This window comes from Pteropus medius, unplaced genomic scaffold (assembly GCF_902729225.1).
Source record: "Pteropus medius unplaced genomic scaffold, Ma_sr-lr_union100, whole genome shotgun sequence".
NCBI lineage: Eukaryota > Metazoa > Chordata > Mammalia > Chiroptera > Pteropodidae > Pteropus > Pteropus medius.
Genome location: NW_024346692.1, coordinates 466,802 through 487,180, shown reverse-complemented (window position 1 = coordinate 487,180; position 20,379 = coordinate 466,802). Strand labels below are relative to the sequence as shown.

The 20,379-nt window shown below is 34.3% G+C and overlaps 1 protein-coding gene across 1 annotated transcript in view; it reads left to right on the top strand.

Annotated features, from left to right (window-relative positions):
- Positions 1-20,379, top strand: part of LRP6 (LDL receptor related protein 6) — a 115,886-nt gene that overhangs the window by 77,032 nt on the left and 18,475 nt on the right. The window contains exons 8-16 of the mRNA XM_039876367.1: positions 3,766-3,982; positions 4,686-4,975; positions 6,251-6,477; positions 8,419-8,603; positions 9,243-9,569; positions 13,241-13,443; positions 15,161-15,372; positions 16,340-16,530; positions 19,234-19,443. Coding sequence (XP_039732301.1) covers positions 3,766-3,982; positions 4,686-4,975; positions 6,251-6,477; positions 8,419-8,603; positions 9,243-9,569; positions 13,241-13,443; positions 15,161-15,372; positions 16,340-16,530; positions 19,234-19,443 — 2,062 coding nt within the window. The remainder of the gene's footprint in view (positions 1-3,765; positions 3,983-4,685; positions 4,976-6,250; positions 6,478-8,418; positions 8,604-9,242; positions 9,570-13,240; positions 13,444-15,160; positions 15,373-16,339; positions 16,531-19,233; positions 19,444-20,379) is intronic.

The following is a 20,379-nucleotide window of genomic DNA, read 5'->3' as shown; positions in this document are numbered from 1 at the left end:
TCGGAAGTTTTTTGTGTTTGTATTTCTTCTTATCCTGGAATTTGATACCTGTGGTAGGGTGGTATCTGCCTGGTACTGTCTTCTTTAAATCCCTTTTGTATTTTTTTCTACCCCAAAAAGTTTCTATCAAAGTCAGTTAAACAAAGCATCCTTGACTCTGTTTCTTAATATGTGTTATTTCTTTTATTCTGGAAAATCCTTTTCTTTTTCTGTCAAAATTCTTCTTATTTTTCAAGATGGATTTGAATTCCTACTATTTCCTGAAGTTTCTCCTGGTTAGCTCTCGGCTGGAGAAGGGCATATATGTATGGTTTTAATGTAAATATAATTTACCTCTCCAACTAGATTTTAAGCTAGAAGAGGCCCTGTAATAAACTTAATGGTGATTTGCTTTTGTTAGATATGTTTATTAATATTTGCGGGGAGAGTGGAATGAGAGTCTGGTTGAGCAGCAAAAGTATGCTCTGATCAAATTGTCAAACTTTTTGCTCCTTTTTCTGTACTGTTTTAGTTACTATACAGCTAAGTAGCATAAACAAACAGTAAAAATGGGGGTTAGAAATGGGAACAAGGCCCTGTAGTTTTCCACTACTTGGCAGGAAATAGGTCTGTCTTGCTTTTATTCTTCAGTTTAACAATGTGAGGTTATTTTGGTCTTGTATTTCCACATATTCTTTTACATTTGTGCATTAATTTTTATTTTGAAGAACTACATCTTAATTAATTATAGCCATTTAAATATAGCTGTTTACTTTTAAGGACTAAAGCATTTTACTGAAATAATTTTAAAGGACAAGAACCAGCATTTACTAAACTTCTACTACATATCTGATACTATTATATATTTAATATTATTTTATTTAATCCTTAAATAATTCAGTGACGTTAAGAGCTATCTCCCTAATTTGGATATGAGAAATTGGCTAACGTTACCCAGTGAGTGACAGAGCTAATATTTGAAATCTAGATCTATTTAATTCTGCCAGAATATTGTTTGCTAATGAGTTTTTCTTAGCAGAAGAATGAAGGGTAACTGCTAAATAAAAGGTGCTTAATTATGTAAACTAAAAAGATGTTTTGGAATTGTGGTTTTGTTATTTTTCTCACTGCAATTTTCAGTTTCATTCTTTGCCCATTATCCAAACTCATACTTAATTAGCAGTCTTTTGTTGAAGTTTTACATATATCAAAATGAACAAACAAAAATGTTGCAGGATGACATAGCGAAAAGAGAAAAGAGTTGATCTTTTTTTTTTGAAGTAGAAATTTAAATTTTATTTTTTAAAAGAAGTTCAGTATTGGACATCTTCTATATGCTTTTAGATCAGCAAATTTTAATAGGAAGGCCAATATTTGGGCATAATAATCAGCAAAATTAGTGTTAAGTTTTTAAGTGTAAGCTGCATAACAGTTGACTTAAGGTAGTACTGAAACTAGCAATAAAATAAAATCAGATGTTTTATATACCTTAAGCTTATAAGAAAATAGTGTTTTAGAGTTTTATAATACAGAATATTTAACACTCTGTATTAGATGCTCTCTGATAGGATGATGGAGGACATAGGTTCACTGTTAAGTATATGGGAAATATCCACCCAGATTTGAAAAAGGAAGGAGGAAACAGTTAAATGAAGAGATATAAAGCAGTCTTGGCTATAGAAAAAGAAATAATATCATATTGTTCCATAAAAACCCAGTATAGAGTTTTAGTGTGTTGTGTTAAAGGCAGGAAAAAAGGACCTTATGGAGAGGAAGACACTGAAGGTCCTGGGAGGAAGGAAATATTATTGGGAGGAAGTCCTTGTAAAGGGGTTGGAGGAAGATACTGGAGTCAAGAGATGATGTCCATTTTAGGATGGAGGCAAAGGTATAGTTTTAAAAATAAACTTCCCTTACCCAAAATAAAGACTTTTCTAAATTATATGTCTAATAAAGGAAAGATTTTTCGCACTAATCAGTTTTCAGTCAGTAATAAAATGGGGCCAGAAATTCTTTCTCAGAGTTCTGTCATTAGAAGGGGTCAGGAATGTATCCCCTCTCCAAAAGTAGGCAATAGAATGCATTTTTACATGGATTAAAATTTAGGCAAGAATACCTTTCATTCATTTAAATGGCTAAGCTGTAAAATCTGAGGATAAGATCGTTATAGAAATTTTTGTTTCCATTTTTAGGTAAGTTTCTTAAGTGTCTACCAGTCTCCTTTTCAAAAGTATTTAACAAATATTTATTGAGTTCTTTGCTAGGCTCTTTAATAGCTGTGGAAGATACATAAATGGATGAGTGAAGGTTCCTGCTATTCTAGAGCTCACATTCTAGTTAGATATGTAAACAAATTATCAACACTTTTTCTCTGCTTAGTCTTTTTATTCTTAAAAACCAGATTAATTTTAAGATATAACGCAGACATCATAAAATATATGAAGGAATGACATATTGCAAGAAAATGTAAAGTATCTAAAGTCAGTGTCTCAAAGAGAAATTATTAACTCTAAAAAAATATTTAATGGAGTTGGAGTGGTAGTACTTAATTCTTTTAAAGTTTTTGACTTTTAAAAAACATTTATGTAAATGTAGATTTATACAGTTGGTTTAATGGAATTTTTCTTGTTTCTTATATGAGCAAACATTCAGCTAATATAATCTCTTCCATCAGATATAGATCAAATATTTATTGATACTTGTAAGTGAAAGGGTATAGCACACTTTTGCTTGCTCAGTTTTTAAGTACTTTGTTCCCAGTGTTTGGCTGTTCTTGGAAGGTCAGCATTTTCTGGGATATGTCTTTAGGAAGACACTTCAAAAATTTTTTAATTTTTAGAGAGGAGAGAGAAAGAAATATCTGGCTGTCATTCCATCTAGGCAATCACAGTATTGGCTTACATGGAATATTTCTTACTAATTTTATGGATAAAAAATTAATACTTGCATATAAGATTGTATTGGATACTTTTTTTAGATGGGTCGGGGGCAGATATTGTTTACATGTACATATTTTTAGTACCCGATTAACATTTCTGAAGGCTACTTTGCCTGGCACACAGGCCACTTTAAATAGTAGAAATGGTACCAGTTTGCAGCTTGCAGGTTGATGCTTTAGAAGACTTCATCTTTTAGAACAGAAGATTGGTACATGTTACAGTGTCAGAGACAAAAGATGCGTTTGCCACTCTAGGGAAATTGCTGATGTTATGAGAGTGTCAGAATGAATTTCATAATGTTAATTTTAAATAAAAACAATTAAATTAAAAAATGTACTAAGTGGAAGAAGTCCTAAAAAAGACATCAACTCTGTTTACAAGCTGTGTGACCTTGTAGCAGAATCTGTTTCCTTAGATGTAAAAAAAGGCAAAACTCTCAGGATAAAATAAAATGTTATAAAACAAATGCAATAAAATAATGTATGTGACTGTATGTTATAATTTGAAAACAAACATACAAGCAAACTTAAGGTAATGGTATTTTTAATTTTTAAATAATCATTTAATAGAAGAGATACATGCTAAATCTAATATTGCCAAAAATTTTAGAAGGAAGGGTAATTAAGAGATAGGAGAAATAGAGGTGAAACGTGAGCTTATATTGAGTATTTGAAATTATTCTTATTAAATCAGCATTTTGCCATTTTGAGAAAGCATTGTAATAGGGATAACTAAGATGACACTTGGATTTTGATGTAACAGGCAGTTGGAGTTATCATTTTTATATACATGTTAAGAATAAATACACATTTTTTTCTCTTCCTTCTCTTTAAACTTAAACTTGAAGGTTATGAATACCGATGGCACTGGGAGACGAGTACTAGTGGAAGACAAAATTCCTCACATATTTGGGTTTACTTTGTTGGGTGACTATGTTTACTGGACTGACTGGCAGAGGCGTAGCATCGAAAGAGTACACAAACGAAGCGCAGAGAGGGAAATCATCATAGATCAGCTCCCTGACCTCATGGGCTTAAAGGCCACAAATGTTCATAGAATCATTGGTAAGTAATTCCAAAAATCTCTTAGAGGTGGAAGCCAGGAATGAGAAAAGGTAAAGACAGGCAATAGTTTATAAAGCAGCATTTAAATTGTTTATCTTTTGAGGGAATATAGAAATCATCTGTTAACCCTTTTTTCTAACCAAGACTGGATCTTTTAAATGTTGGCTTAGTACTATGCCTATATAGTTTGAGTTGAAGGGGTAAACACACAGTTCTTCATCAAAAGAATTCAGTCCTATTACATGAATAATGTAGCTTATTTTAAAGCTTACTGTGGGTGCAAAGGAAAGTATTTTGCCGTACGTTTATTCCTTATTGATCAGCCAGGGAGTTTTGACCTGCTTCATTTCCAGCCTGGGCTAGTTCACCTCTCCATATACAGCCTGGTGGTCCCCCACTCCTGGGAGGTTACCATATTGATGCCAACGTAGTGAAGACACCTGATCGCCATAGTGCACTCCTGGTCTCCAGCGATTCTCCTGGCTCAGCCTTTCAAGTAGCTGGGACAACCTGCAACATTGAGCTGGGCCTTCTATTCCCTATTAATCTTCATAGTGCTTCTTTGTGAGATTAGACTTAAAACTCTAGATCTGGGAGAAGATTTAATCATAGGTTTTTGTGAACCAACTGCTTAGCCATTTTAAAGTGAAAATGTGTTATGTCAATATGTTCTGTGTTCTTTTATAATTCATTTATCTTCTAGGTTCCAACCCCTGCGCTGAGGAAAATGGGGGATGTAGCCATCTTTGCCTCTATAGACCTCAGGGACTTCGCTGTGCCTGTCCCATTGGCTTTGAACTCATCAGTGACATGAAGACCTGCATTGTCCCAGAGGCTTTTCTTTTGTTTTCACGGAGAGCAGATATCAGGAGAATTTCTTTGGAAACTAACAATAATAATGTAGCCATTCCGCTCACTGGTGTCAAAGAAGCTTCTGCTTTGGATTTTGATGTGACAGACAACCGAATTTACTGGACTGATATATCACTCAAGGTTAGCAAAAGAATTGGAATATTAAAACTGGGGACTAAATGGGAGAGCTTCTAGAATTTCTCAGTCTTCATGCTATGATCAATCTCTCTCATTGCTTGATAGACAAAGTTCAACAAAAACCTTCAACTTTTAAAGGAAATCAAGGGAAGGGCCCATTCAGTATTTTATTAAGTACTTTTTTATGTAAGATACTTTTCTTGAGTGTTCTAAATTTGTAAGACCTAATCTTCCTCTACTGTGTTCCATTTGAAGATAATGGAATGGCATTTTCTACAGGTGGAGACTAAGCAGTTGAATGCTTCACATAAATGGCTTTTAGAGACTTGACTCAATGTATTTTCAACAAAATTTAGGAGCCTGACTGAGGTAGAAAATGCCAATTATGAATTATAGCACAACTTGATTTTCTTTTTTCTAGAATAAATACTGAAAAGCATACTGAGTGATAAAGTGGAGTTCTCATAAAATCTGGAGAATAATCTTTTCTTCTTCTAGATGGTTTTGGGCTTGTTTCAGATAACTTGTGTAAAATGTTTAACATGCAAAAATCATGGGTTATTGAAGCCAGAGTAGGATTCTAGTAGTGTTCAGTAAAATCTATTAAATGAGTGAATAAATGAAGTAAATAAATAAATCTTAGCTTTTATTGTGTGACCTTCTAAGTTTCCCCATTTTGAAAATAGAGATAATGCCTATCTTTCAGGGCTGTTGTGAGGATTAAATGAAAAAATATGTGTACATGAAGTACCTAGGATAGTGCTTGACAGGAAATAGCAGCTATCATTAATAGCTTGAATTATGATTGTTTTAAATTTTAGGGAATTCAAATCTATAGTAGTAATATGATAATGGTATTATGCATTTTATAAGGTATAAGGTTATTGAGATCTTAAATTCACATCATGGCGTGGCACATGCTATCAAGCACCTTCAGAAAGCCAATTACTAGTTAAGAGTACAACATTCTGGTCATATCTTTTTTACTTAATTACTAATAAATTTTAAAGCACAGTCATTCCACTGTCTTATTAGAATAAATTTTTAGTACTTGAGAAATTCAGAAATTTTTCTGTGAATTGGTAGTAAAACTTGAAGTCACAGTTATTTATTAGAGATATCTTTTTTTTTCCTGTACTCAAAATTTATGAATTGTGTTAAGAAACTGTGCTGCTGGTTCTTCTGGATCTTCCCACTCAACAAAACCCGAACCAAACATTCTGTCTGGAAAGTTTTGTCTTAACCTCTTTGACTTTGTTGTTAATCTTGTTTTTGCAGACCATCAGCAGAGCCTTTATGAATGGCAGTGCACTGGAACATGTGGTAGAGTTCGGCTTAGATTATCCAGAAGGCATGGCAGTGGACTGGCTTGGGAAGAACTTATACTGGGCAGACACAGGAACGAATAGAATTGAGGTGTCAAAGTTGGATGGGCAGCACCGACAAGTTTTGGTGTGGAAAGACCTAGATAGTCCCAGAGCTCTTGCGTTGGACCCTGCTGAAGGGTAAACAGCTTTATGTATGCATTCTTTACAACTACATTGTGCATGGGCTAGTTATGGAGTATATTATTGATGGCTTAATGCTTATTAGAAATCTGACAGCTAAACCATAGATAAGCTTTATTTTAAAACCATTAGTTGAGGAGTCACTGATTTAGAATGAATAATTACTAGCTAAATTTTACTTTTGTCATTATTAACATTGGATGAGGAAAGATTAGTGAAATGGATTAATAATCTAATATTACTGCTCATATATACCAAGTAAACAGCCTTTTTAAAGATATCAAGTTTATATATGCTTATACCCTCTTCTTAAGTTATACCAGATTCCAAACCTACTAAACTCATGGAAGTAATGTGTGCAAAGAAACAACTGCATTAAAGAAAGCTCCATTTTAGAATATTTGTTAATTCAAAATGTACAGTTAGTTTGATCATTATTATAAGCTTGGACAAACTTTGGTATTAAACAACTAACTTTTTATAAATTAACAGTAAACTATTTACAAAGAGATGATCCTTCTGCATGATTTAATAAGTTTTAGAAAGCTAGCAGTTAAAGAGTTCTGAAATTTGAATAGTTCCACTTTTAAAAGCAGAAGTGAATAGTGTGAGCATAACAGGTATATTTTACAATATCTATAATTAAAAATACCCTGAAATCACATTTACTCTATGATTAGCTAGTTAGCCATCTAATTAGAAGGCCATATAAAGGCAGTTTCCCTGTGCTGACATGTTGTGGTTGGATTATGGTGATCTTTTACTCTAAGCATTAGTTACCAGACAGATAAATTTAGTAGTTGGGACAAAGGACTCTAGTTTATGTGGGTGCTGGCAACTGTGAAATTTCTCTCACAGTTGTTTCTCTTTGGCTTTTGTGGTGTGCACGTGCCTGTTAGCTGACAAATAGAGATGAAAACATAGTCCAAGACTAACTTTTCAGAAAAGCATGTTCATATATTACTACCAAGTCAACCATCACCTGACAGGCTAATGAGTAGTGAATGTCTGTCTTCAGGTATTAGATGAGAGCTGACATGTGGAGTGCTTTCCTAGTCCCAGTATTCAGAGTATCTTGAAACTAGCAACTTACTAGTTTAGTTGAAAGGGCATTCGGCTAAGGATTAGGTTCTAGTTCTAGCTCTGTCATGTGATTAGTTTGAAGACATTAGACAAATCATTCACATTTCTTTTAGTACTTTGGCCTCCTTGTCTATAAAAAGCCTATAGAACTGTAGGGCTACTCTAAGTGAAAAACTTGAAAAATTAAAATAAAAGCAAAAGAATATTCTAAAATTTCACAGCGATTGTAGTAGCAGTGTTCACTGCCCAGCTGACACATTAAGGGATGATTCATTGCTCTTATACATATAGTATGTTCCCTTGGACTGTGTGTCCAAATACATTTTCAAACTTTGCTTTTTTAACTTCAGTTAAAGCCTGTTCATTTGTATTTTAATGTACTCCTGCAACTTGTTTTTGGTGCGTGTTGATTACACAAGTTGAAAAGTAAGTTTAAAACTTTAGAAACTCATATTACTTTTATTCAGAAATACATAAATATATTTTATTCAGAAGTGAACCAGATTCAGAGACCAGAGCTTTAATCCTTTTCTATCTTTTTGAATATTAGTTTTATAAATGCAAGTGCTGCAATAGGAAATCATTGGTTTGTTTCCAATTCCTAGGTTTTGGATGGAATACATTCATTGGAAAGACGAAGGAACGCTGACTCATTTCCTTTTTAGGATATAAGAAAAAATATTTAGTTGAGGGTGCCAAAATAATTGAAAAATTATAGCCATGATTTTGTTTTATCAATTTCCTTGATTTAATGTGTATTTTCTTTAACATTATTTAGTTAACTATGCATGAACATGACCTTTTCTTCCAAATAATCAAAAGTGAAATGTTAACTGTCCGTTGTTTTGAATTTAGATTTATGTATTGGACTGAGTGGGGTGGAAAACCTAAGATAGACAGAGCTGCCATGGATGGAAGTGAACGTACTACATTAGTTCCAAACGTGGGGCGTGCAAATGGCCTAACTATTGATTATGCTAAAAGGAGGCTCTATTGGACAGACCTGGACACCAACTTAATAGAGTCTTCAAATATGCTTGGTAAGCTTTCTTTTTTTTGGTTCAGACACATAGTAGTATATTGTTTTTTCTATGCAAAAATCAGAAAAGTTGCTATTACCATCGTTAGATACTATTAGTAAAACTTCATATGAATGTCTAGATTCTTCTTTTGTCTGGCATTGTATTCTGTTTATTGTTACTAATAGAGGGCCAGGTACTTGGATTCACACATCTTTATTATGTGGAAATTTCATTATTGTTGTGCTTGTAATGGAATTTGTAACTCCCTAGATATTCCTGAAGTGACTTTTTATACGAGCAAAATATACTATATTCATTTCCATCTTTTTATGGAAGGCAGAAGAGAAGTTGAACTATAGACCCTAATGGAGAGAAAATAAGACCACAATCAAAATAGACCATTTGTAGGAGTTTTAAACAAACTCAGTGATTTATAGCAAGAATATAAGTTGGAAGCATGGGGTCAGACTGCAGATGGATGGATTTCAGAGGACTGGTCTGGTTTTAGAATTGCTTTTAAATGAATTGTTCTACTTTAAATTGCTTACAAATGTAATGTTTTATGTGTTATAGTTTGAGGGAGGGGGCAACAAGACTCATATTCTCACATATTTTATCCGTCTGCTTTTCCCCTGTCTACTGCCTTTCCGAAAATAGGACTCAACCGTGAAGTTATAGCAGATGACTTGCCTCATCCTTTTGGCTTAACTCAGTACCAAGATTACATCTATTGGACGGACTGGAGCCGACGCAGCATTGAACGTGCCAACAAAACTAGTGGCCAAAACCGCACCATCATTCAGGGCCATTTGGATTATGTGATGGACATCCTCGTCTTTCATTCCTCTCGGCAGGCAGGATGGAATGAGTGTGCTTCCAGCAATGGGCACTGCTCCCATCTCTGCTTGGCTGTGCCAGTTGGAGGTTTTGTTTGTGGATGCCCTGCCCACTACTCTCTTAATTCTGACAACAGGACTTGTAGTGGTAAGCTGCATTCCCCCCATGAAAAAAACTAAAATTGGAGAAAGGATTTTGAAAAACACTGTAGTTCTTGTTCTTCTTGGAGTAAAAAGTTGTAGAAGTCCAAAGTTGATCATTTATTTAATAAAAGAGAAGGACTAACGGTGGAAAAATACAATTCTTTATTACTTTTTTTTAGATGATAGTTGATATTATGAAAATTGATATTATAGAAAAATTAAATTTTTTACTCTTGAGCATTAAATAGTGAGTGTAAAATTTGCATAGCTTTATTGAGAGAGAGTCATGCATATATGCTATATATAATTCATATTTATTCATTATAGAGGAAAGGAAAAGTAGTGCAAATAGTACAACAAAGAGAATCTCCAAAATACAACCCTCTTGTCCTTTGAAGTTCATAGAATATGCTAAAGATAAAAAATTTAAGTGTATAAAAGGCCAGGCAGAAAATACATATGAGTAAATTTAGCCCATTATGCAACAATAATAAATAGAGGGGAAACTAGAGAGCACATGCTCTGAACATAGTGGGTGGTCGCTGCTTAATTCCAAGTGATGTTACTAGATATTCTTAGTCATGAGTCCAAAAATTTTTTTTTTTTTGGCTGCACTGTCTCTTGATTTTTAAATGTTAGCAAGTAATGCATATTAAACGAACACACACAGACACACACAGTGCTAACAACAACGAAACAGTGTGTAACAAAACGCTATTGGCTTAGGGAAACCTAGTTTATGACTCACGTATACATGGATGCCCATGTCTTGATGGATTGACAACAACAAATTGGTAAATATGATAAAGAAATAGAGATTAGGTCAGAAAGAAAAGATTCATAAGAGAGAAGTAGGGTATGGTTCTCTAGGGTAGAAGATAAAATTGCTGTAGGATATTGGGTGTTATTAACTATCGAAATTACTTTATTCCGTGTCTGAAAGTATAAGAAGTCATACAGGAAAGGATTTAGTCTGTTCTGATACAAGGCTTCAGTTGTGAAAAAGAAAGAACAAAAGTTTATAGTTTAATGATTTGGAGTCTCTGCCATAGTAGTTTTGTGTTTTCTAAAGTAAATCACATAAAATTTTTAAGCCTCGAATTTTCTCATTTGTAAAATGGGAATAATAGTAAATACTTTGTAGGATTACCATGAAAAATAAATATGATATAACATGATTTGATTGCTGTGGAGAGTAGATTTGAAGAAGAAAAGAAGTGGTAACAGCGAAGTCAATCAGCCTAGTGTGGTAATGCCAGTAGATTTGGACTGGGGTGTGGCAGTGAAGATGGAGAGAAGCTGATGGATTTAAGGTATATTTTGAAGCTAGAATGAACAGAACTCATTAATGGGCTGTATATGGGGAAGGAGAAGGAGGGAGGAAGCAAGGTATGAATTTTAGATTTTTGGTTTGAGCAGTGAAGTAGATAGTAAATGAGGAAGTATAGAGAGGAAGGTTAGTTTTCAGGAAGAAAAAAAATTTAATTTTAGGTGGGTTTATATTCATTTTCCTATGGGGCATTGCAATGGAAATACTAAATAGGTAGTTGGACAGAAGATTCCAGAGCTCAGGAAAGAAATGAGGGTGCAGATAATAAATTTTGGAATTGCCAGCATGTATTTAAAATGGGAAAGAGTACTTAGGAAGAAGATTTAGAAATTTGGTCAACAAACATTTCCTGTAAAAGGCCAGAGTAAATATTTAGGCTTGTGAGTCCTATAGTCTCTTGCACCTACTCAACTCTATCCACTGTAGCATGAAAACAGCCATAGACAATACATTTTAAAATGTGACTGAATTCTGATAAACGTTATTACAAAAACAGGCAGGAGGCCAGGCTTAGCTTGTGGACAATAGTTTGCCAACTCCTGGTATAGAGAAAAGAAGGGATCTGGTAACCTAAAGAGTTCTGGTTGAAGAGGGAAAGCTTACAGTGGACACCGAAAAGTAGCAGCCAGAGAGGTTAAGAGAAAGACCAGGAGAGAGTAGTGCACAGAAGACGAGAGATAAGCTTGCTTCAAAAAACAGCTGTGTCGGATGCTGCTGAGAGATTGAGGAAGATGAGGCCTAAAATAGTATCCTATCCATCGGATTTTTGAATAAAGAGGTTATTAGTAACCCTGAAGAGAGTAATTTCAGGGATGTAATGGTGAAAGAGTAGATCAAAAAGTGAATGGAGACAAGGAAGGGGAGGTAGTATATATAAATGTCTTTTTCAAGAAGTTTGACTTTGAATGGAAGAAGATGAGGAAAATAATTGATAGGGAATTGAGACACGAAAATGGAAAGACCTTTTGAAATCATTATGAGTGCATGTTAATTGGTGAGTGAAGGCCATGAAAAATCAGTGCTGTGAGTATCTCTAATATCTGTCTTTGGTTACCTTTCTACGATAGATCAAGTGCTTCAGGAAGCTTCCTGTTGTATGTTCTTTTTATAATGAATACTATTTAATATTTGTGTAGAGGTTTATTAGATTTCAGGAAACGTTTAACACAGAAGACTTGCCCTCAAAAAGTTTTCCAACATTGTGTAATGTACTCCCTGCACTGTGTTTCAAAAGCTAAGCCAGATCATGATTTTCTGATCAGAACCTTACACTGGCTCCCCATTTCACACAGAGTAAAAACCTAGTTCTTACAGGTTCCTACATGATCACCTCCCCGCTTTTGCTTCTCTAACCTCAGCTTTTACTACTCTCTCCCTGCTCTCTCCATGACAGCCACACTAGCCTCATTGTTATTTTCAAATACACCAATTACTCCCCATCTCAGAACTGTTGTACCACTTATTTCCTCTGCTTGGAATATTTTCCTGCAAATATTTACATGGATATACTTCACCTCCAAGTCTCCCTGTTGTGCTTCACAGGAAGACTTGGTCTGCCCTATTTAAAATTTGCAAATCATCCTAGCATTGCCAGTTTCTTTTTCTTTTTCCCATAACACTTGTCACTCTTTGATGTACTATATAATTTATACATTCTATTTATATATATTACAACTTTTTATTATGTTTACTGTTTATTGTCTGTTGGACTATAACTCCACAAAGCAGCATTTTTATCCCTCTTTTTTCACTGATATATCTTAGGTGCCTAGAGTAGTGCTTGGCAAATAGATAAATTTAAGAAATTGTCATTAAATAAAAGAGTGAAAAAGCAGGGCAGGATTTGGAAAAACACATGTGCTCTTCCATTCAACACCTTGTAAGTAAACTTATGCAAAGAGGTTAAGTGACTTAATTAATATCAAGTGATTAGATAGAGAGCTGAGACTGAAACCAGTCTTGAAGTGTCTTCTTTGACCTGTGGAGGCCCAGGCTTCCTGCTACCCACAAGAATAGATTATGGAGGAATAGGATTATTCACTTGATAAACAGGGAGAATTTAATATGTTTTTGTCAAACGTTTCACTGAAATCAAGTCTCCTGTGATACCACTATGGACAAGATGGGGAAAAGTAGGCTAGGTGGCTCTGCCATTGAGTAAATTCATAACTGGTTTGGTAACCAGAGTGCTGATTAGAAAGTTTCTGGGAGCATATCAAAGGTTTTTGTCCTCAGTCTTACCTCTCTATCTGTTTTGTATGAGATATAGCTGCAAGCTGATCAAATCTTTGAGTGATACAGACTTAGAGTAATTGTGTTTCATATTTGCTCTTTTCTTTTTTAAGCTCCAACTACTTTCCTGCTCTTCAGTCAGAAGAGTGCCATTAACCGCATGGTGATTGATGAACAACAGAGCCCTGATATCATCCTTCCCATTCACAGCCTTCGAAATGTCCGGGCCATTGACTATGACCCACTGGACAAGCAACTGTATTGGATTGATTCACGACAAAACGTGATCCGAAAAGCACAAGAAGATGGTAGCCAGGTAATTCAGAGCTCAGTGCAAAATACATTTCTTCTGCCTAGTAATTAGACTAACCAACACTCCTGTTAAGCCTTGATTTTGTGTGCGCCTGTGCGTGTGTGTGTGTAAAATTGAAATTCTAGACTGAGCAGCTTTTTTTCCCTTCTAATGATCTTTGAGTAAATAACTTTTTGATAATGCTATTGGAATGAAAATCTTATTAGGGTAACTTAGGCTTATATATTGGTAGTGAATTTATCACTCCCACCCAGATACATTTTTACATTTATATTTTTTTCATTATGATTCCTTCTACATGGAGTGTTGGAAGCTTCAAAATCTAATAGACCTTGATTCTGATCTCAGCTTTATCCATCACTAGGTTTTTTATGAACTTTTTGGCTGAATGGAATGTAAAGCATATATTCTATTACCTATTACATGATAGGGACTCAATAAATAACAATTTGTTACTAGTTAACTATTTTCTGAAAGGTTTGGTGGATAGGAAACATACAATACAACCTTAGTAAAATTAAAAACATTTAGGATATGTTATGATTAATTCAGAGATCTTTTTTTTTTCGTTTTGAGTAAATATTTGCTGATTATGGTGTGGGAATGAGAATATTATCTACAATTCTTACCTGTATGTACATACCAGTCATGGTTTATATACCACTAACCATACTTATTTACTTTCTGTGATCAAGTAGTGTTAGACTGGGATTACTATAAATAATTATTTGTCATCTTCTTCATGGCAGTGATGTTAAGTTTGATTTTGAATGTATGAAAATTTAGAGAGATTAGATTACTAATTTTTTATATGTCTTATCTCACACAAAAGAGCAAACAGATAATGTATTTAGGGCTGCTTAGGGGTTGCTAGGGTAGAGGTATAATTATAGTGGTATATTGCAAATACACCTTACACTGTTGTAGGCCAGGACTGATAACTAGTAGAGAGAAATTATAGCTGTTACTATATAGCCAAGGACACAGCAAATAAATAAGATAGCCTCATTATGGAATATATTACCTTAGAGATGCTAAGTAAATAAAATATAATTTATTCAGGTAGAACAGATAAACAAAGCTTCTCTTTTTGCTTGGCTTTGTAAAAAAATTTTTTTGAGGGGGTGTGGATTTGAGGATTAGAGAAGGACATGATTGATAGATGTGGTTTGTAGCCCTAACTGATGTTGTCTCTAGGGCAGGATTTCTCAACTTAAGCACTGTTGACATTTTTGGACTGGATAATTCTTTGCTGTGGAAGACTGATGTATACGCTGTAGGATATTTAGCAGCATCTTGCCTCTCCCCTCTAGATGCCAGTTATACTCCCCATAGGCGTGACAATCAAAAATGTCTCCAAACATTGCTAAATGCTTCTGCTTTTAGAGGTATTTCTAAGGTGTAGTTCTAGCCATGATTGTCTATAAGAGAGAGCTGCCAACTTCTCATGTTCATCTCTGATCAATGCATTATCAGGTTCTTAGACCAACTAATATAGCTTAAGGTCACGCTTCTGCCCATGTCATAATAACCAAATATTTGAAATACACGTTAACAAAGAAGCACATTACTCATAAAAAATGTATCAGTAAGAAAAGTCTCTTGAGACTTCTTCTCAGGTATGTGACCACATAAGTGTAAGCATTGTGAGTAATTGCCTCAGGGCTATCTGGTATGGAGTCTGATTTTCTATGTGTTGTGTGTCTTTTTCTTTCCCTAGGGCTTTACTGTGGTGGTGAGCTCAGTTCCTAATCAGAACCTAGAAATACAACCCTATGACCTCAGCATTGATATTTATAGCCGCTATATCTACTGGACTTGTGAGGCTACCAATGTCATCAACGTAACAAGGTTAGATGGAAGATCAATTGGAGTGGTGCTAAAAGGCGAGCAAGACAGACCTCGAGCCATTGTGGTAAACCCAGAGAAAGGGTATGTTGCTAAAGTGACATTCAGATGTCTTGGCATCTGAGACCCTCATCAGCTTTTCTTTTAAGCCCTTATTTATTTATCTGTAGTGTCCTGTGCTCCACTGAAAAACTTGGTATTCTCTATCTACTTGCCTCTGCCTTTTCTTATATCCTTGCTTTCTCTGATTTTATTGCCTAGAATTCCCTTTCTTAGTCACTGTTGCTTTTGTTCTAATTTCTCCCCACACCTCCAGGACCACTGGAACTGCAGCATCCTTCATGAAGTTTTCCTTGATCTGCCCCATCCTCGGCCAGATATGATTTTCCCCTCCAAATGCCCAGCACATTGGATCTCTGCCTCTCTAGTCATACCCAGTCCTTTCTAAATTACCTTATACTTTTTCAGTCTTATATTTCTTACTAGACTTTCGGTTCCTTTGTGACAAGAACTAATATGTCTTCTTTCATTTGATACAGAGCTTTGCCTTTAATAAATAGTACTTATTTGCATCTGAATAAATGATAAGGAATTCAGCAGGGAAAGTAGCTTACTTCAAAAAAGTTACAGGAAAGAGATGAATTCTAGAAGTTAAATATAAGAAATAATTCATATATGACTTGTTTTTAGTTATGAAATGGACTAATTAGAAAAAGAATTTAAAATTTTGTGTCCAGATCTCTGGTTACTGCTCTTTTATTTATTTTATTTTATCATAGTATTATTTCAAAAGTGTAGATGTGCCTATGTCTAACACTTCATTTATTGATCCATGAAAGCTAGCTCCCTCAGAAATTCTGTGTACTCTTTGTTACTGTTACTGAAAGTAAAAAAAGTATCTTACGGCCTTTTAAAAAATATACTCTAAAACATTTAAAAATAAGATTTAAAAATGTTATTCTACCTTTTTTTTGTTTTATTCAGCAAGAATATTCTCATTTTGTATGGTTTCTTATTTTGTTAAACTTATTGTTTCTTCCTTTCTCTTCAGATATATGTATTTTACCAATCTTCAGGAAAGATCTCCCAAAATTGAACGAGCTGCTTTGGATGGAACGGAACGAGAGGTCCTCTTTTTCAGTGGCTTAAGTAAACCAATTGCTTTAGCCCTTGATAGCCGATTGGGCAAACTCTTTTGGGCTGATTCAGATCTCCGGCGAATTGAAAGCAGTGATCTGTCAGGTGCCTAAAAAAAATGTGTTCCTTTATTTTGATTTGGGTTATTGAGATGATTCATCCATAGCATTTGTATTTTTCTTCCACTGTATTATTTTTGTACACATTTCTTTACAGTTTTATTCACTAAAAGTAATCAACATCGACTTGGTTCGGAAGCACTTTTTCTTCAATCATCATTACTCCCTCTGTTACCTAATAACCTGCCAATTTTCTTCATTTGGGCTCTGTAAATAATATATTTCTAATGAATGTCTTCTCCTTTTTTTAATTCTTCTGCTCTAGTTTATGTTCTCAGCATCTCTAGCCTGAATTCTAACCTATGATTAGTCTCTCTGCTGATTCCCTACTCTACTTTCACTCCCTGAAAGTTTACACACTTTTCCTAGTTTAATTTTCTGAAGAATGGTTTCTAATCATGTCATTTCTCTACTAAAAAAAATTTTCAGGGTAGTCTCATAACCTGAAGAAAAAAAGTATAGTTGTACACTTAAGTTGGTATTTGCCTTTCACAAACTCGTCATCAAACTCAAATGATCTTAACATTCCTGGTGTTTTAACCAAATTGAATCATTTGTTGGTCTTCAGATGTACTTTTACTTTCTCATTTCTCTACAGTCCTCTTTACAGTCAGAGTTACTTCCCCTCCCCATAATTTCTGATGTCCAAATATTCTATTTGGCATCACTCTAGTGATTATAAAAATGAAATTAAAATAGTACACTATTTACATCTGTCAGAATGGCAAAAATATGTTAAAGTTGATTATACCCAACTTGGCCAGAGTGGTAGAAAATGGCATGCTCTCATGCACTTTGGTGGAAGTGGAAATTGGTAGAACCTTTTTGGAGGGCAATTGCCAATAAATCTCTCTTTTAGATTCTGTCTTAGAGAAATGCTAACCCAGTGTACAAGGGTATTTATATAATCTATTACAGAGAAATAATTTCTACTATATGAAGTGTATACAGTATTACAGTCGTTACAACAAACGAGGTAGCTCTGTGCAGTGACGTAGAAGGATGTATTTTAAAAAAATTAAGTTCATTGTTAAGAACTAGTTTTATTTAAAATTTAATATTATATTTATCGGCAAATTGTCCTCCAAATACATTGTATTTTTACAACATATACACACATATATATACATATACACATATGTATGTATACTATTAAGAAGCATATGGATATATATGTTTATTCTTTGAGAAATATGCAACAAAATAAAGCTCTGGACGATTAGTATACGCTAATATATTGAAGTTATTTATTTCTGTATCATTTGAATACATTTGTATTTTTTTTTAAAACTAAAGAATATTCTGTCTTTCTGGGTTCAAATGCTTCCCCTTCCATTATGCCTTCTCTGGTTTCAAATAGTCATGCACACACTTATGTATGTGTGTGCACATATGCTTAGCATGATATATTCTTGCTTTCATCTAATCACCGATATCTCTTATATCATCTTTAATTTGTATAATTGCTATTTATATCAATGTTTTAACTCTTATTAACATTAAAGGGTTTTTTCCCCTTCCCTTCTCTGTTTCTCTTCATTTAGGATGCTTATTTTTTGTTGTAAGAGTAACATGTTCATTAAAGACAGTTGAGAAAATTTTTAAAAAGAAAATATTCAAAACACTATCATTATTAACACTTTAATAAGTTAACTTTCATTTTTTATATCACTTTCCTGCTCTTCTGTTCTATTTGTCTTTTTGAGTTTATACCTTAATTTTTTGCCACTATTTAGGTAGATTTTTAGGAAGCAGCATAAAGTAAATTTGTGTATAACCCACCATGAATCTGAATGTTGACTTAGGCAATGTCTTCTCATCTGGAATATTTCCCCACTTTTCTCCATTTATTAAAACTTCGCTTTATGCTTACCTCTTTCCTGGAACTTTCCCTGATATTTTCAAAGTATAAGCTAATGGTTTTTTGATAGAATTCATCACTTAGGAACTATGAAAATATTCTATAGATATTTGAAGAACTATTATGAAGAAGAGAAAAGGAAGAAATATGTATTCTTTTCTTTTTGAATGAGTGAGAAGCTATGGGGGTGGGAAGAGGGGCACAGATTTCAGCACACTGCGAAAGAACTTTCTCACAGCTCAACAATAGAATAGGTTGCTTCTTCAGAGTCTGGGTAGTTCTGTGTCTAGAATATTGTAGAAAGAGTTCTGACTTTGAGGTGAGGCTTGAACCAGGTAATGCTTTGAGTCTGTCGTTTTTTCTGTATTCTGAATGGCCAGGTGGGGTGAGGGTGGAGTTGTTCTTCATAGATGCCTCAGGTGTACACAGTGAATGTGTGAGGGCAAGAGCACAGAGTTCTGGGCTCACCACTACTACAAGTACTGTTCTGACATTTTAATATGTTAGAGCTTTTCATAAACTTTAATTTGAAAACGAGACTTTGCTTTAAAAAGAAATTAGAATCCTGCTCTAAGTTCTTTTCTACGTTTCTCTGAACTAGAAGATTTAGTGTGTATTGGGCCTTACTTGCTCTTGATTGCACTTGAATATCTAGTCTGTTACCTGTATTTTGGTATGTATATATCTTCTAAGAATGATTTTGGAATTTTGTGGTAGAGAGCTTATATTTTCCTTTTTAATACACGTAGACTCTAACTGATATTCAATAAATTGTTGAATGTATGACTTGACACACATGAATTATTTCTTTTGAATGTGCTTTCCAAGGTGCCAACCGGATAGTATTAGAAGACTCCAATATCTTGCAGCCTGTGGGACTGACTGTGTTTGAAAATTGGCTATATTGGATTGATAAGCAGCAGCAAATGATTGAAAAAATTGACATGACAGGTCGAGAGGGTAGAACTAAAGTCCAGGCTCGAATTGCCCAGCTTAGTGATATTCATGCAGTAAAGGAGCTGAACCTTCAGGAATATAGTAAGTGCTGCTGGTGTACTGTTGTTAATTGCAGGGTTCGTGCTTAAGAAATTAAGATAAAATTCAGATGTTCTTTTGTGTCTTCTTACCTCTTTATTTTTAAGATTTTCATGTTCTTTTAGTTTTGCCACTTTTAAAAAACTCTTCATGTTTTTATAGCCTTATATTGAACTCATCTAGGAGCTTTTTCAAATTAATTATCTTTTCCCCGTAAAACAGGAGAGGGGGAAAGGAATGCTCTTACTCATTTTCAAAAATTTCCCCAGGTACAACTAAGGCTTTGCTTGTCATGCCTTCTCTTTCTCTCCCTCATACCCTCTAAGAATACTCATATAAGCATTTTTTTTTTTTTGCTCCCTGCACACCCCATAGTTGGAACAGAAGCAAAAATTATATTTGTATAATGATGAATAGAGTTATGGAATAATCTTATTCTTGAGCAAAAGCAAAACAAACTTAAAATTAGTGTGTCAACTTAGAGCTAAGACCGTGCTTAGTAAGTGTTGTTTTCCCTTTTTGGATAAATTTTTCAATTCTCAGCTTAGAAAAGTAGCCATAAATATATATATTTTTTTATCTTATTGAAACTTTTGAAAATGGCTAATCATCTTGGACTAGTTTCTTGTTAATATGTGTCTGTAATCAAAAGTACTCAGCAGTCACTGCTATGGGTCTTACATGATTGTACCAGGAGTGCTAATGTTAAATGAAGGACTAAAGAGAGAACTATTGAAACTCAACTTCCCGGCACAGTACTTTCAAATCAAAGTGGATTATGAAAGGAGAATGGAGGAATGAGAGCACCACTGCTTGCTTCTTTAAACCTTCATTATGTTATCACTCTTTATGAACTTAGAAGTTAAGTTAGAGGCATTTCAGAATTAGGAAGTTGGAAGTGTTGCTCTTCTATGTTATGAGATGTAACTCATGCTGAAC